General features: G+C 49.5%; 5 protein-coding genes across 5 annotated transcripts; 2 read left to right on the top strand and 3 right to left on the bottom strand.

Annotated features, from left to right (window-relative positions):
• Positions 1-424: 424 nt before the first annotated feature.
• PADG_01555 (sorting nexin-4) lies at positions 425-2,052 on the bottom strand (the record flags this gene model as incomplete). Its single annotated transcript, XM_010758660.1, has 2 exons — positions 425-1,672; positions 1,762-2,052. 2 exons carry the CDS (start codon positions 2,050-2,052, stop codon positions 425-427), a joined length of 1,539 nt encoding a protein of 512 aa, XP_010756962.1.
• An 883-nt stretch (positions 2,053-2,935) lies between these two features.
• Positions 2,936-3,274, bottom strand: PADG_01554 (uncharacterized protein; the record flags this gene model as incomplete). The annotated part of the gene is made up of 1 exon (XM_010759196.1): positions 2,936-3,274. The coding sequence occupies one exon, from the start codon at positions 3,272-3,274 to the stop codon at positions 2,936-2,938; it is 339 nt and encodes a 112-aa protein (XP_010757498.1).
• Positions 3,275-5,213: 1,939 nt separating this feature from the next.
• Positions 5,214-7,872, bottom strand: PADG_01553 (kexin KEX2; the record flags this gene model as incomplete). The annotated part of the gene is made up of 2 exons (XM_010759195.1): positions 5,214-6,003; positions 6,101-7,872. The coding sequence occupies 2 exons, from the start codon at positions 7,870-7,872 to the stop codon at positions 5,214-5,216; spliced, it is 2,562 nt and encodes an 853-aa protein (XP_010757497.1).
• A 2,546-nt stretch (positions 7,873-10,418) lies between these two features.
• Positions 10,419-15,298, top strand: PADG_01552 (uncharacterized protein; the record flags this gene model as incomplete). Its single annotated transcript, XM_010758659.1, has 6 exons — positions 10,419-12,108; positions 12,230-13,491; positions 13,577-13,702; positions 13,765-13,982; positions 14,043-14,338; positions 14,403-15,298. 6 exons carry the CDS (start codon positions 10,419-10,421, stop codon positions 15,296-15,298), a joined length of 4,488 nt encoding a protein of 1,495 aa, XP_010756961.1.
• Positions 15,299-16,230: 932 nt separating this feature from the next.
• PADG_01551 (thioredoxin reductase) lies at positions 16,231-17,526 on the top strand (the record flags this gene model as incomplete). Its single annotated transcript, XM_010758658.1, has 3 exons — positions 16,231-16,252; positions 16,390-17,289; positions 17,372-17,526. The coding sequence occupies 3 exons, from the start codon at positions 16,231-16,233 to the stop codon at positions 17,524-17,526; spliced, it is 1,077 nt and encodes a 358-aa protein (XP_010756960.1).
• Positions 17,527-17,621: the final 95 nt, after the last annotated feature.

Here is a 17,621-nt window from a genome sequence, read left to right as displayed (position 1 = left end):
TTTATAACACCCAAGATCTTTCGTCTTCACATCTTTTGGAACTATATTACCTATTGAGAAAGGGTACATGCAGCAGTGGATATCTATATCGTTTGGTATTAAGGGAACTGAAGAAAATAAGGAGGAATATTTTGTTGATTCACACCGTAGTACAGATAATTATGAAGCTACTCCTACTCAACAAGTTTGGGTGTTTTTTTAAAAAGTCACAATCTCCCATCTCTTGAAGGATATGTGTAATAGAGTTACCCCATCATCTTCCCATAATGTCAAAAAGAAAAGAAAAAATAACTAATGCCATCGATTATGCAACCATCCCTTTTTCAATAAAACCACGCAGAGCATAGCAGGAAGACACGAAGAAGACAGTGAGTCACAATACTCCTTCCCATCCCATCCAACACAAGAAAAAAAAACAAAAATATCATGAATGCCCCAGCCCAACAAGCGCATCTTCTAGCCCCCCTTTTTTACTTTTGTGCCGCCCCTGACCCTGACCCTGACGCTGATCCGCATCCAATTCCCCCTCCGCCTCCATCTCAACAATAAACCGCTCCCACGTCGCCAACACCCCCTGATAGAACTCTACATGCTTCTCAGCCAGCGCCCCCAACGTATCACGGAACTCCATCGCCTTGATGCGTTCAAAATCCGCAACTTCCCTGACAACTTCCTCATCGAACATTTCAGACGTGGTTTTGGAGCTCTCGACTTCCCGGGTCAGTTCGTCAATGCGCAATTCTAGCTTGCGGATGCGCTCGCGGCGTGATTGCTCGTGGTCGACGCCGCGCATGTCTTCCATTTTGGAGCGGATGAAGGAGGCTGGGTTGCTGGTGAGTGGGTTGGGGGAGTAGTATGACGCTGGGTTGTTGGTCAGGGAGTCGCGATCGAAGACGGCTCTGTTACGGTAGTCGACCAGGGCCTCGAAGTCTAGTTGTTTCTGTTCGCGGGTTTTCAGTAGCGATTTGAGGGAGAGAATGTATGCTTCCATATCCCGTAGGCTGGTTAGGTAGTTTTGGTCTGTGTGGTCTTTGAGGGTTTTTATGCCGCGGGCGGTCTCTTCTACCGAGGCGGCAAATATTTGCAGCGGCACCTCAACGTCTGGCTCGAGCAGGACAAGCTTGCGAAATTGCGTGGCCAGGTCGTTGTAGTCTGTTTCGAGATCTGCCTCCCGCCTTACAACCCTTGCAACAATCTTCTCGACATGATTCAGGTCCTCATCAAGTTTATCCGCTTTCTCTCGCACCTCGATGAACCGTTTGTCTGGTTTATGCACTTTGGTGAAAGCGTTTACGAAAGTATCTGCGAAGTTATCAAAAATCCCTGTTGGACCCCCGCCGCCATCGGAGGCACTAGTGGAGGTGCGTGATGGGCGAAGTCGCATATGCGCGTTCCAATCTGCAGATTCGAGGAATACGACTAGGATAGGGGCACGGCGGAGAACGGGGTGGAGGCAGAGCCGCTTAAGGAAGCGGTGAAGGGACCAGGCTCGACGATTAGTGAAATCGGTTCCAAATCGATCCCCACGCACATATTCCATCTTGTGCTTGTCCGGTAGAGGTGGGACAGCGCATGCTGGATATTCGCGGAATAGGATGTTGTACAGGAAATTGAAATCCGAATAACGGCGACGGACGGTGAAATTTGGTTTCTGGAAGGATTTGAAGTCGGTCTGGAAGGCGTATCGCAAACGAGATATGTTAGCTATGCCACCATACTAGCTACTAGACATGGGCATAGGGCATGGAGGTTTGAACCAACATGGGTGGTAATGAGATAAGAAATATAGGCATCTTTCGTGCCACTGTTCTCCTTCAAGGGCGAATCTACTGTGCATTCCAGCATTCCATCTCCAATTCCAGCAAGATCACCGGCGGGGTGTGGGGAAAGTTGCGGCGCCTCCTCCCCGGCGGAGCTCATCCGTCTCTTCCCATTGATATCATAGCCTGATCTGCTGGAGCGTTCAGCATCGGTCCCAGAGGTGGTTGGTCTCGAAAGATCGCTGTCAGGACCATTCCTCCAAGAGACACTATCGAAGTCACTATGGTCCATTGCGTCGTGATATCATCCGCGGCGATGAGATGCGGTGGAGATATCAACCTAGACTCAGGTAGTACAAGTTGGGGGGGAATGGATATTCCGGGCGGTGGAATTTTGTGGAAGCAGAGTAAATTGGGTCGCGGGGAGAGCTATAGCATGCATACAGCGGCAGCAGTGTCTGTCAGGTGAATACGCATTTGTATGTTTGCCTGTTGTGTGTTGAAGCAGAGGCGATGTTCAGGCAACTCCTTTCAAAGAAGTTTGTTGTTAAGGGTCGACGGTTGTTTGGGACGCCTCTCTCTCAGCCTTCACGTGGTGGAAGGCTTGGCTGGGTCATTGCCCAAGTTACTTCCCCGCTGTTTTTGTATGGCGAGGTACATGGTTATCGTGTTTGCTACCCAACACACCGCCCCGTGGAATTTTGACGGCGTTTGAATTATGAATAGGAACAATGAAGAGCAGGATGAGAAGAGAGACTCCCTCAGCAAAAACATTTTTGGGCTAATTGGGAATTAATAGGTGTAGGGGCGATGTTTTCGGCATCAAACTGCATAGACACATGAAGCAGTTAACCAGATAAAGCACTGCTTTCATCCAAAAATAACGTTTTTTTCTTCTGGCCTCAGGTAAGATATTTATTAATAGATACTCTCAATTGCACACTTCCCCACCCAAACCCATCCATCCATTCCATTCCGCTGACACTTCCTGGTTGGGTAAAAAACACGGAAATATAGTGTAGTAAGGACATGTTAAAACATCCCGACAAATGATACAGATGGGAAGTTATTTCCCCTCATTTCCCCCTCCAACCGCACCGCACGCGCGCGCTGCCCCTCACCAACAACAACCAACGGAGCTCCAACCACCGGCGGGACCTTTTCCCCTCCAAACCTCAAACAAGGCTCATAACCGCTCCCTTGCAAGGCGTAATCTTCAAGCCCATTGCATCCCTCCCCTGCCTTGTCCGTAGCAGCGCCAGCGTCGCTTGCAAGTTGTATTGATCGAGCGGCGACGATGCAGGGAACACGCCCCCGGGCACCGTCTGATCCCACATAATTTCGAGTCCGTCAAAGGTAAAGTCTTCCGTCAGTTGAGGCATTCGAATCTCGATCTCGCCCTGGATTAGGCGGAGGAGGCCGTCGTGTGTTGTGCCCATGTCGATGATAATTGGGGTGGACAGGTAGGAGAGACGGAGCATTAACGGGATTGAGCCTGCGGCTACGGCCGCCATTGTAAACGAGCTGATGAATTGGTAGTTTGATTGCTGGTTATGGATTTTGATGGGGGTTGGATCTGCGGCTGAGGAGGTCGAGGGAAATGCGGTGGATCAGGGCACGGTGGTGAGATATTTATACGAGCCGTTAAATCCCTGATGACATCTCCCTGAGTCGGAAGGCTAAGGATTTAAAGGCTCTCCTGATTATGAGGGGATGCACAGAATAAATGTATTGCGAGCTAGCTAGGTGAATACGTACCATGGCGATCGCTACCAAGCCTCTCACAGCGTCTAAGATGGCTCGCTCGGTTTTGTTTTAGCATATGCCCATTATTGGCTGCAGTTCCTGCATTTCCCTCATTTTGGGCAGCATCCCACACGCCTTCATCCCAAGCGAGATGGCTTGACCAGAAAACGAACCACACACTGCTCTCTAATACCTAGAGCTTTCTAATACCTAACCAGGTTAACCATTAGAAAAGAAAGAGAGCCAAAACAAAAGAAACTGGCTAGTTCCCAAAGGTGAAAATCCGTCCATACATGCCATCCTGCCGTCCCTTACGTGAAGCCCGCTCCCCACTGTCTTCCCTCCTCTCCCACTCGGGCGAAAACCCCTCCCTGCTAACCTCTCCCCCCCCCACCTCCCCATCCCCTCCAATCTCAAACCACCCCGTCTTCTCCTTCAGCAGGATATGCTTCTTCGACAACCCGTCCAACAACCCTCCTCCCCCCCCCGCTTCCGATATTCCTGTCACCCCCCACCCACCCCCACCACCCGCGTCTCACTCGTAGAGCTCTCATCATCAGCCCCACGCACCTCAAATCTGCGGCTGCATGTCATATTGCATGTGCATACCGTCGAGCCACACGACGCGCAGAACCCGCGTATGGCGAGTTCGCTGGAGCGTCTTATATAGAGGGCTTATCGCTAGCATTGCCGCTGCCCGAAGACTGGCCGGGAGTCCATGTTATTGCCCTCGTGGGGGAAGATCGGTCCACGTTGGCAGAGGGGCCGCCGGAGAGACTTTGCGGCAGGGGATGCAGTGGCAGCGTGTTAGGCGGAAGGGAAGGGGGGTTTTGGAGCAGAGGCAGCTGCTGACCTTGAGGAGGATGGGTAGGGGGGCATGATGCTCTGATAATAGGATGGGTGCAAATGTTTTATTATGTACGTGTATGTGTATGTGTATGTGTATGGGGTATGTGCATTTGATGGGTTTCGCTTGTTGCCGGGGGGGGGGCAGGCAATTGGGATATATGCAGGGGTGCAAACGGCCCGTTGATATCAGAAAAGTCTAACTGAATATTGAAGGTGGCTGGAAATCAACAGGCTTTCGTATTCCAGCTGGTTTTACTGCTGAATGACATCATACGCGTTGATCTTCTAAGTAAATCTTAACCCGTAGTGGGTGTACAAGTTCCCTCCAAGTTTGGCGGTTCGCCTGACATCCCTGGACTGGGCAGTGACTCCCACGTCCCTTGGATGATACAGAAATAGGAGTTGTGTGAGAGAATAGGCTAAGGGTGATCGGTTGGGGCTTTTGGAAATAATACAGAACTCTTCGGCTAATGAACAACCATTCTCGGGCTCAGCTGCATATCTATTTTTTTAACCATTAGGAAAGGTATGGGACAGACAAGCAGATTGAAACATTAAGAAGTCGCAAAATAACGACAACTCCTCTAACGCACAATGAAAACATGGATATAAATAGTGTTATGAGAAACAGCCAAAGGGTAATAATTCCGCGGCATAAGAGTGCACGCACTCTGCGCCCTCCGTGAAGTATGTATGGTAAAAAGCGGAGTTCCATAAAGAGAAAAAATAGTCTACGTAGATATTACGGGACGTCAAGAGATACGTATAATCAAACAAGAGCAAAGGCGGCCGACGAAGAAATGCGGGGAGGGGAAAGAAAACAAATCTGTTCAAAAAGTCATCAATAAAAACACCAACCTAGGTCCTCTCACTCCCCCTCCCACCACCACCACCACCACCACCATCATCCTGTCTCTCATCTTCATCTCGATATGGCTCCTCACCCAAACCACTCTCACTCTCCCCATCGCTCAGTAGCTCCTCATCACTCTCCCCCGCAAACGCATCATACAACTCTCCACCCTTTCTTCGCTGCTTCCGCCCAGTTCTGGCGCCAGCAACATGCTCGCCCGCACTAAGCGGATGCGTTTCGTCGCTCTCATCGTCAATCATCTCAAACTCGTAGTCATCGTGTAGATTGTTGCGGATGCGCTTCCGCCGCTGGATGAGGAAGTATGTACCCAGCGTGGAGCAGAAGATGAGAATAAGCGTGAGGAAGCCGTAGATCCAGACCTGCGTGCGCCTGGAGACGCCGAAGGTGGGGAAGAAGGATGGGAGGAAACTCTCGGATGTTGAAGTGGGTATTGGTTGTGATGATGGTGATGATGTTGCTGTTTCTGATGGTTGAGAAGGGCTTTGTGTTCCAGTGGGTTTGGTGTTGACGGGGCGATCGATGTGGTCTGTTGGGACGACGGAGGCGGTGGGCTTCGAAGCGGTTGCACTGGAGATAATCGTTGTGGTGGCTACGGGTGCAAGTTGGGTGCTGTGATCGTGGTCATGTTCGTCTGGTAGAGGATGGAGGCCTTGGATATCTGCGTTGATGGCTTCGCCCCACAGGTTGAGTTGCCAGTCGATGAACACACCCTTGAAATCATTGACGACTGTGTCCTTGACGATGACGGTCCATTTGCCGATGCCGGATTCACCCCTGTGTTTTGTTGACTGGTGTTAGATTTTCATGTTCAATGCTTCCGGTTTGGGGTTGGATAGCAGCAAGGGGGGCGCGGGGCTTTGTTGGCACTTACCAATGAACGAGCGACATAAAAGTCCAATCAACGTAGCCAGCGCGGAGATCATCCAATTTCCTTGTCGTACTTAGATAGCTGACGGTTCCAGTGGGACTGCGGAGTTCCACACTTAAATCACCACGGCGCGTGTGGTTGATATTCATCGTAAGCGTAACATGTTCAAGTCGCTCAACGTTATTCCTCATCAACAGCTCCTTAGTGACTTCAAAGCTGCTAGCAAGTCCCTTGTCTCCCTGCGGGATATCGGCATAAACTTGCAACCACGGGGAGTGTAGCCAAGCTTGTGGTTTGACCAGTTTCCACGTCATGGCTAGATGGACAGCTGAATACGCGTCTACTTTCCCGTATCCGTACTCGTGGCTGAATTTCTTCCCAGTAGCAGTATCCTGCCAATCGCTTTCATTTAAATTGATGGGGATCGCCGTCTCCAATAGAATATATTGCACGTCACGCCAGGTCAGCTCAGGGCGGACGCTCAGCGCAAGTGCCACAACCCCAACGACCAACGGTCCAGCCGCAGACGTTCCACCATGTTTCGTAGTGCAAGAATTCAAACCAACGTCGGTGGTGTGTATAGCATCCCGCCCTCCGCTGCTATACGTCACCACGAGTTGCGCAGAGCACGGCTCAGAATAATATGGGTGATCGTCATTGTGATCAATTGCACCCACAGTGACACTGTAAATGCTGTTCGTGTAGCCATCAAAGTTGCAGTTATCTTCATGTAGAGCACCGTTGCCGGCGGCGAACACATACACGGAGCCTCTCCCACCTCGTCCCTTTTGTATTCCATTGACAATAGCCCGTTGGACGAGAATACCAGGCGCATCCATGGTGGTGCCATCGTCTACAGGCCCCCAAGAACAGGAGTAGATCATATTATCTTGGAATCTGTAGTTGATCGAAGCGGCCTCATCCTCGTCCGACACGGGTTTGGACAGGATACGTATTCCAGCAACGCTGCTGTCGTAGGCGACGCCGACGCCGCAAACATCGTTGCGGACACCAGCGACTTCTCCGGCGCATCGAGTCCCATGCTTATCGTCATATAATCGGGGTCTGGGCTCGTCCACTTTGTCGTTGTAATCATAAGACCCTGCTGCAAAGTAGTTATCTTTAAGATCATTGCTGTACATGTCCAATCCATCATCCACAATGGCAGAAATTGCCCCCTTTCCAGTTATGCCCTCCAACCACAGACCAGTGACATTGATGTCATGACCTGGTTGTTCGGTGTTAAACAGGTGCCACTGTTGTGTGAATATCGGATCGTCGATTTCCAACTTGGATACAATCTCCGTCAATTTTTCCGTAGCGTTATAGTCGCTGTGCTGGTCGTCCTGCGGCTTCGAATGGCGTACCTCCGCTCCTCGGGGCGGTGGGGGAGGTGGAGGCGCTCGTTTGCTCATGGGTGGTCTCAGGGTCAGCTTCTGCGACCAGAGGATGCCGTCTAGCGCATCCCTCATGGCCAGCTCTTCGACGTTCGGCAAACTCCGCCTCCTTCGCCTCCTCTGCCTCAGATCCTCGAGTCTTCGATCAACATCTACCCCTAGCTCCTTTGATATGGCAAATGTATGGTGGTCTGCCAATTCACCGACTTGTCCTGCATAATGTACTCCTAACATCTGTGCAACCTGAACGGGAGATACGGAGGAATCGAGACGGACAGCGAAGTAATCGTAGGCATCGTGGTTCCGGGGGTATATGGATGCGCGTGCTGGGTTGACCAAAACTAAGGCTACAGCCACCGCGACCCTCAGTAGTTTCATGTTGCCTCTGTTCTTGCAGTCGTTTTCGAGTTATGAGATGGAGGAGATATGATGTTAGGCAACACCGGCCAACCACCTGTCGTCGAGAAGATAAAACGGACACGAGATGTTGTTTGCCATGAACCACTATTGCATATCCGATTCCAGACGTCTGAGACAATGCTTAACGACCTGTTATGTATATGGTGCCAGGAAGACGGCGGAACGAGCGTTGTCCGAGGATAATGAAACAAAAGGTGGATGATCCACCGGGCTACGTACCTGACCTGTCGGGCATTCCGCAGCGATGATGAGAAAGAGTCACGACTGATTTCTCAGAGTCGCCAAAGACCTGTTTGTCATGAAGCTCGAGGTCGTAGCGGGTGAGCGGTGTTATTTAGGATAAGCCGACTAGAGCGAAAGGAACGAGAACAAGAAGAAAGTTTGAGGAAAAAGTAGAGGTTTGTTTGCACGGAGACCCAACCCCGGAAAACACATATTTCAGGCCGGGGCTGTGGCGTTTTGGGGGGTTATTAGGGTATGATTCCTCTAGAGCCATTTGGGGCCAAGTTGTCAAAATCTGAGGCATTTTAAATCTTCGCCAATCATATGCAGTAATCTCTCTTCATTGCTTTTCTCTCTCAGCAGTCTTCTTCCCCTTTTCTTTATTATTATTATTATTATTATTATTATTATTATTTTATTATTTTGGTTTTCTTTCTCACAGTATTTAGACCTGGAAATATCATTACATATCAAACAGACCGTGCAGACCGTGGTGAGCGCCTCACAGTGTGGAACAGAGTGTCTAAGAAAATTGCCGGGCTACGAGAGATGCCCAGTTATACGGGGATCCCGCATCGGTGTGCTAACTACCGCTTCATTCAGCATTCAACAGTTAGAGCTTGCCTGAGCAACTTTCACAGATGTTCTTCCCTGAGGATATATAACCATATGCTTGTTGTGCAACCCACAACCGCACAACCATGGTACCAGCTGTGAAGTCAATCCGGACATCAAGATCTGTGATAGATCAAGGAATGGGAGTTGGGTTTGTAGCTATTTGTCCCTTGGAATCTAATAGCCCCTATGGACATTAAAATAATCCCAGGCTAAGATGCCCCTATCATCGATATTCTTCCTCATATTGCTTCAACCCTCCCATATTAGTTAATAGAGAGCCCGCCCAAACCCATCATCACACATAATGTTGACGTCATGATGTTTTTTGGTCAAGATCTTACTGGGGCGTTTGACTTTGCAGAGCCCATATTGTCATCAATGCACGAGAGTCTGCTGCTCATCGATGAGTGAGGTTATCTACAACTACTTGGTTGATGCTGTTGAATCGTGCGTCTATCTCTTTTGAGATTGACCAGAGATCTCTGAGGGCCATGTAAGCCATTGTTAGTCACCCCATAACCGGTCGAGCGTCGTAGGGCGTCCAATATCCGAAAGCTTGGAGATTTTGTTGAAGCAGATATATCAAGATCAACGAGACGCTTTCAGATGGTATAGACACTCGGGAAGAGAGTGCGGCGACTAGTTATTAGTTATTTCGCCTACGATGGATGTCATGCAACCGACTTCCGGGGGATTCCTGTAAGGACTCCTCCATTGGAGGGTTTTGCTGCTGATGCCACGGCGTCATTGGCCTTGCCAGCCACCCCAGAGAGGTCCCTGTGTGTGCTGCTGCACGCAAGCCAAAAAAAAATAAAAAATAAAAAATAAAAAAATAAGTAAATGCAAATGGCTGGGCGAAAGAGATTATTGATTTTCTTAAATATCTCCCCCTTTTGCCAGCTCTGCCCATAACTATAGCTCTTAACTTGCCTGGGTCTCCGGACGGACTGACAATCCCCGCAGCCTTTTAAAAGATTTTCATCTCTCTTCTTCTCTTCCGGAGCTATCTACTTCGCTTCCATTCTTTCCCCCTGTCATTCTGGCTTCTGCTTTGTATCGATACTCGTCTGTCGTGCTGGGCGCAGTGAATCAGCATTCACATTTCAGCTTTACTGACTGGCTGGAGCGAATTGTCTGCCGCCAACTGGTCAGTTCCACCAGCCAACGCTTCCGTCATAGGAAACTGATTGCGTTGCTTCTACTCTGCTGATTCACCACCACCCAGCCTCCTACGAAGCTACACTTCTTCTTCTTCTTCTTCTTCTTCTTCTTCTTCTTCTTCTTCTTCTTCTTCTTCTTCTTCTTCTTCTTCTTCTTCTTTTTTTATTCTTTCCTTTTCTTCTCTTCTTCTTCTTCTTCTTCTTTTAATGTTGCTGATAAATTTTCCCCTCGTTGATCGTCGCCTGAATATGCTTCTCATGTCTACTCCTCGATCCTCCTCCCTACTCTAAGTACCCTAGGTGCTCTGTCGGGTTATAGCGGACATATATTGTGCAACCTCTTAGAGAAATGTACAGTTGCGGCTTTCCCTCATAACTGCATTAGCCCCAGTGCTAGATACATTCTGAACACATTCTACTCAGGCTTAGTGCACAGACCAATTGGATGCGTTCTTCAAGTTTGCACTGAGTTGAATGCTCTGGTGGGGGTTTGAGTAGACTGACATGGCGACGATTTCATCCTCCCGCAGGCAGTCGGTGCCAGTGTCAAAGCAAACTTATTCCAACCAGCAGCAGCCCATCAACGGTGTGGAGAACAATGCTCCATTTACAGGTAGACGACACTCCGCCAAACGGGCTACCTCCCTCAGCTATTCCAACAACTTTACTGTCCTTCCTGCGGCCTCAGAGGCTCCCCGTGGGCCCATCGCTTCCTACAAACTCCCGTATGGCGTAGGGCTGTCGCGTCGGTTTGGGGACGAGCCGAAGCCTTTCTCTGTGCGGGCCAGAGAATTACCGGCGGAAACGGCTCTGGATGGGTTAGATAGACTTTCTCCTGCAAATAGTGTCCCCTGGGTGGACTCCCAAAGGCAGCTGCATGAAGTCGGGTCTTCGAACAGGTTATCTCCCCAGATAGACATGCAAAATGTGACTATCCGCAAGCCGAGAAACCCCAATCGGGCAAGCCTACCTCCTCTTGATCCCGTCCCACCACCCCAATCTGATTCGCCAGTGTCACCTGGCGCAAGAAGAGTTTCGGAAAGCCAAAAAAAGCTTTCCAAACCACGACGTGATTGGGCTCCGGAAAAGTCTCCTCTACAAAAGCTAGAATTCACCCTGAAAGATATCAGCAAGGAAGAGAAACGTGCCAGGGTGGAAGAAGCTGAGATGCTCTTGAGAGAAGCAAAAGCCGGCCGTCGAAGTCGTCAGATGAGCCGTGATATCACCCCGACGTCGCAGCCTAGCACAACTCGCGGACCGAAAAGTGGTGCAGAACCCTCAAGTCTTCTCGAAGAAGCAGGTTTGGTCCGGAGTCTGAGTAACAAGCAACGTGATAGATTGCGGCATAGTGCCGTCATAGAATCAACAGAGGCTGATGCCAAACGTTTCTCGAAAGATGGCCCGGGGGATTTCAAGTACGAAGAGCAAATACCTAACGAGATTGGACATCCACGAGCCCAGGAGGAGGAGCCAGTTCTGAGTGAACAAATTGATGTCCCAAGAGACATGGGGCGGCAACGGGGTTGGGAACTCAGTGACGACACAACAACACAGACCGCTGATCAAAGAACGAACGATGCGGCAACCTTACAGAAAGTTCACGCGCCGTACAATCGCATCCCCGATGAGCCGGGAGATTCGAACCCCCATGCACAAAATAAAGAGCTTGGTGGACCTGCCATCTTAGAAGATGTACAATGCTCCAACAGCCGGAAGCTACAAAAGCCATTACCAAAGATTCTTAACTCTCAATTTCTGGCAGACCATCGCGAGAGACAGAGAACATTCCCACCTCACGTCTCGTCAGATTCGGTGGCCTACGATGCTCGACCACCTACTAATCGTAACAATGCGTCAACCAACAAGAATACACTGGAAAATCTACCCGTGGGACTTGGACTGAGCAATACTACACCTCCTCAAGCCACCATGTCTGGAACTCCGCAGCAGACCAGAAATGGTAAGGCAAAACAACACAGTGTATCCTTTGCTGTACCTCCTCCAACACCACCCCCTCTGTCAGAGTGGAAAACTGCGGTTATAGGGAGATTGTGTTCAGCTGACTTTGACCTTCGCGAACTTCGAGACGCCGAGCTTGAAAAAGCGTGGTGGGAAGGTGGTGGATCGGCAAGGAAAAGTAAGAGCAATGTAGTTGCTTATGAGCAACATCCGCCATCGAAAACGAAACCCAAAAGTAAGTTCTGAATGCTCTCTTGTTTCCATCGCATAGTGTGTATGGCATGTTGCGGATAACTATTTCCACCACAGCATTTTAAGTGGCTTCTAGGAAGGCTAATCATGCTTTTCATTTTTAGATAATACACCATTCAATCCGCCATTGTATCTCGAATGTGGGCCTCTCCTCAGATATACAGGTATGAAATGGGAACAGAAGGATGGGCTGCATGGGCCTATTGAGCAAGCAATATGGAGAGGAAGCATTATGATAGTCACCAAGGATTCCGCGTCGTCTTATCAGGAACCTCCAACACTCCGCTTGTTCTCCCAGCCAATGGATCTACTTCCACCCCCACCAACTGAAATCAACAACGAGACCGGCGAACTTGCCCCGGAGTATGTGGATCCAATCTCTGGCCTCACCAAGCTTGGACGAAACGGCAAGTTACTCTATGTCAAGCCCGTCGATCACCTTGAGGAAGGCAGGGACCTCTCCTTTATCGACAATGACGACGGGCTCTTCGAAACTTCTCCCAGCCCTCTAGAGTACAGCGCAAGCAACCAAGTTTCTCCACTGACGACTCGCATTAGAGAGAAAGACGGGGAATCTGTCGGTAAATTCAGAGAAGTTAAAGGAGTACGCCTCTACACGGATTCAGCAAGGGACGTAACTTTTTGGCGATTCAGTCTTGAGATTGAGTTGGGCGATAGACAACAGAGAATTGCCTATCGAATCAACCAGGGTTCTGCGATTGGTTTCTGGGTCCCCGCCAGGGGCCAGTCGATGAACATTATGTTCCACAGTGGGAACGGGTTCAATGGATCTGCCGATCGTGACAAGTTCAGCGGCCCTGATCCTCTATGGCGGGATGTTCTGAACACTCACCAAACGCGCCCGTTCCATGTTATGGTGGGAGGAGGGGACCAGATATTCAACGACACAGCCATTTTCGACACGGAGCATTTCCGGAGCTGGATGGAGCTGAGAATCCCCTATCAAGAGCGACATCATCCCTTCAACCTAGACATTAAATCCGAGTTGGAGAATTTCTATCTCCAGCAGTACCTGAAATGGTTCTCCCATGGCCTGTTCAGCATGGCCAATTCTCAAATTCCCATGGTTAACATGTGGAATGACCATGATATTATTCCCGGCTATGGCTCGTATCTGCACCAACTCATGAGAACGCCGGTAATGTCTGGGATTGGTAATCTGGCGTTCAAATATTATATGCTCTTTCAGCATCAGAGCGTTCCCGAAGAGACGGACTTGGATGAACCAAGCTGGTTACTCGGAGCTAATCGTGGTCCCTATATCAGTCAACGGAGTAGGAGTGTTTTTATGAAAATGGGCAAACGTGTAGCATTTTTGGCAGTTGATTGTCAAACTGAGCGAACGGTAGGAGATAAAACCCTTCCCACACTGTTGCTGCTAACATCGCCAATTTACACCTCCTATTTCTTGCTGATATCGATATATATAGAGAGACGACGTACTTAACGATGATTCGTCTGACCTGATCTTCAACCGTTGTCATGACGAAATTGTCAAGGGGGAAACAAAGCATTTGATTGTGCTTTTAAGCGTGCCTATTGCTTATCCAAGATTTGTATGTAGATTCTTTTGAACAAGCCTTTGGAAATAATTGGGCTACTGCTAACAAACTTCTAGGTGTGGCTTGAAAACGTTCTGAGCAGCCGGGCAAGCTATCCTGTAAAAGCCCTTGGGCGGGCTGGCTTGTTTGGAAATTTGAGAGAAAAGTTTGATGTGAACATGGAAACGATTGATAGCCAATGGGCCTCTAAAGCACATAAGCTCGAGCGCCACTGGCTCATCGAAGACCTGCAGGAACTCGCTGCAGAGAAATCTGTCAGAATAACTATACTAGGGTATGCTGATATGTCCATCAAACTTGATGCTACATATGCCAGGCTAACGATCCATCACAGAGGCGATGCCCGGGTTGCAGCAATCGGACAGTTCTACTCTAACCCAAAGTTACAGATCGCCAAAGATAATGACTACAGATACATGCCTAATGTGATATCATCATCAATCGTCAATATCCCTGCGTCAGAAATGATGGCAGATGCGCTCGACAAACGGAATAAGCTTCATTTCTTTGATACGAAAACTGTCGAGGACATGCGCGCGATTTTTACTCATGACGTTGACGGGAAGCCACGAAATAACAAACGTCTTCTTCCTAGACGGAACTGGTGTTCTATTGTGGAATATGCTCCTGGTGAGTCCCCGAACAAAAAGCTACATTGTAGTTAATCCTTCATGTGCTAAGCAAGATGTTCCAGGCTCAACTCCGCCTCCGACGCCCACGGATTCGGATCCACCCAGTCCAGCACAACATCCCACAAGAAAACTGATGAGATCCTTATCAACGTCTAGGGGCGATGGCAGACCCACAAACCTGCTGCGAAGGTTTTCTCAGAGTGGCCCAAAACCACCCACTAGAAGCATTTCGCTGCGTCTATCGGAAAAACGCCGCATGAGTTACGATGGGCTGCCCACGCCCACGCCCACTCCACACGCACCAGACAACTACTTCCCACCCCAACCGCAAAGACCGGTGACCGCTGGAAACCAACCACCAGCCAACGATCCGTCGCTACCACCCAGCCCAGGAGGTAATGTCCTCCGCCGCCGCACCGATCTAAGTGCCAAAGAAATAAGGCGGGAAGCAAAAGCAGGATCCCTGGCCCTACAAAACTTCATCAATCTCGACGGAGGACTTGATATCACCTTGAATTGCGAAACGAACCCGCAGGACCCATCGGGGATTACGAATCCATACAGAATCCTCGTGCCTGCATTATGGTTTGATGGTGTCTTTGAGCGGAGCGAACCGCGGGAGAAGAATCGTTGGTGGAAGATTGGAGCTGGGAGGAAGCAGCAGCAGCAGCAGCAGCAGCAGCCGCAGGAGGAAGCGGTCCAGTCATCATCCGAGATGGGCCTAGGGCATGAACACGAAATGGAACGAGGAGTCGAACACACTCAGGCTGGAGGCACGTTTAAAGGGCGATATGACGACGGGGAGGTTGCACGAAGTCCAGGGGATGATGAATACGACGAGTACGATGATGATGTTGGCTTGCCTCCGCTGCCAGCCCCTCCGCCTCAGGGGCATGGACACGGATACGGTGGGGTGGACGCGTATAAACCGAAGAGGAAGTGGCTTGGGATCATTTAAGCATGCCATCCATAGGAATCTCGTTCGTCCTGTTTCTTCGATGTCTTTTTGCGAAACTATTTGTTGTCATGTTGGGCTTTTTTTGACATGATTGCATTGTCTGCTTGCTTTTTCTGACTACCTTTGTGCTTTTATGTAACTGGCTGGATACCCTAACTATGATACAACTATGTTCTGTAATGTCTGCTCTTTTTCAGGTAGGATTTGAATAGCTATGCAAGTAAGACAGGTTCATGTAACTAACCGGTTGTTCCATTCCGTCACTCATTGTTCTTGGTATAGTTGTGTGTGTGTGTCAAATAACCAAATCACTGATATGCGATTAAAACATAAACATGTGTCAATATATAGTATTAATCCTATGTGGGAAGATAAATGTTGTTCCTTTAACCTGCTGAATCCATTTTTGTGCCCCAGAGTTTTTCTGCCTCTTAAGCAACATCTGTTGAAACGTCGACCCATTTTATTCCCCATCATACTTGGATTCTCTTCAGCTATTCCTCTCTGCAGTGGTGCACCTCTCTCTCTCTCTCTGTCGGGTGTCTGGGTCCATTGCATCGGCAATTGACCCCGAACAGCTCTTTTCTCGAAAGCATCCAACATTCCAGGCCAAGGCAGAGACTCTGCTTTCGCTGTAATTAATTCTTTTGTTCGAAATAACTACCAACCGTCAACCTTCCATCAAGGATCTGTCTGTCTGCAAAAACAACCAACCATAAAAGCATAGCTCGTCCAAGGTTCGCAAGATAATCGTCAAGCTGTTTTCCTCAATCTTTCGTCGCGCTCCTCTCTCCTCTCTCCGATCTAGCGTCGGCCTCTCTGTTGCTGCTGCGGCTTCGTTCCAGAATAGGCCCTCCCCCACCACCAGCACTGCTGTCACCTTTTACCCCGCGACGCCCCTCAGCGTCAAGGCATCCCATATCTCCTCCAGGATGAAGCACTCAAAAGTCGTTGGTGAGTAATTCAATTATTCTGAGGTTTTGCCTGCCTCCTTTACCTTTATTTTATCGAATGTCACCGAGTGATCTCCCTTAAATATCACTTTTACCTAACTAAAATGCGAAAAAATAATAATAATAATATATGTATAGTTATTGGCTCCGGGCCCGCTGCGCACACAGCGGCCATTTATCTCTCCCGCGCTGAATTGAAGCCCGTGCTCTATGAAGGAATGATGGCCAACGGCACTGCCGCAGGCGGCCAACTCACCACCACGACAGATATCGAGAATTTCCCCGGCTTTCCAAATGGCATTGGCGGCTCCGAACTCATGGATAACATGCGCGCCCAATCCGTCCGTTTTGGCACAGAGATCATCTCTGAAACCGTCTCTCGCGTCGACCTCTCCTGCCGCCCCTTCAAGCTCTGGAAAGAATTCTCCGATGGCCCCGACGACGCGCCTGCGCACACGGCAGATGCGCTAATTATAGCCACGGGTGCCAATGCGCGCCGTCTCGATTTGCCCGGTGAACAGCAGTATTGGCAGAATGGCATCAGTGCATGTGCGGTTTGTGACGGAGCCGTGCCTATTTTTCGGAACAAGCCGTTGTTTGTGATTGGCGGCGGAGATTCGGCGGCAGAGGAGGCCATGTTTCTTACAAAGTATGGTAGCAAGGTGACGGTGTTGGTGAGACGGGATAAACTGCGCGCGAGCAAGACGATGGCGAAGAGGCTGTTGGCCAATCCTAAGGTTGAGGTGAAGTTCAATACGGTTGCGGTGGAGGTGCAAGGGGAGCCCGCGCCAAGGGGGCTCATGACACATTTGAAGATTAAGAATGTGGTGTCCGGAGGTGAGGAAGTTGTACCAGCCAATGGCCTCTTCTATGCGGTGGGACATGATCCTGCGACAGCGTTGGTGAAGGGACAGATCGAGACAGATGCGGAAGGCTATATTGTTACGAAGCCAGGGACGAGCTATACGAGTGTTCCTGGCGTGTTTGCTGCTGGCGATGTGCAGGATAGGAGATATAGGCAAGCTATTACAAGTGCCGGTGCGTATCTATTTTCATGTCTCGTTTGTATTTTGGGATTTTCTTGTTTGACGGATTGATTAACGAACTACGTGACTTGCAGGATCTGGTTGCATCGCTGCGCTCGAAGCTGAAAAGTACATTGCAGAGTCGGAAGGGGGAGATGAGCCTCCTCTCGTTGCCACATCCATCGAACAATCTAACCAAGGGGAGAATGCTCCTCCGACATTGGAGTATACATCCAATCCCCTACTGTAAAATAACAATGTCAGGGAGATTGTTGGATTTAAGTTTCGAGTTCAGGAGAGGGAAAGAAGGAAAGGAAACAATTATTCTTGATTCTAGGGCATTTC

The sequence above is a fragment of the Paracoccidioides brasiliensis genome (assembly GCF_000150735.1).
Source record: "Paracoccidioides brasiliensis Pb18 unplaced genomic scaffold supercont2.2, whole genome shotgun sequence".
NCBI lineage: Eukaryota > Fungi > Ascomycota > Eurotiomycetes > Onygenales > Ajellomycetaceae > Paracoccidioides > Paracoccidioides brasiliensis.
This window is presented reverse-complemented; position numbering and strand designations above follow the sequence as displayed.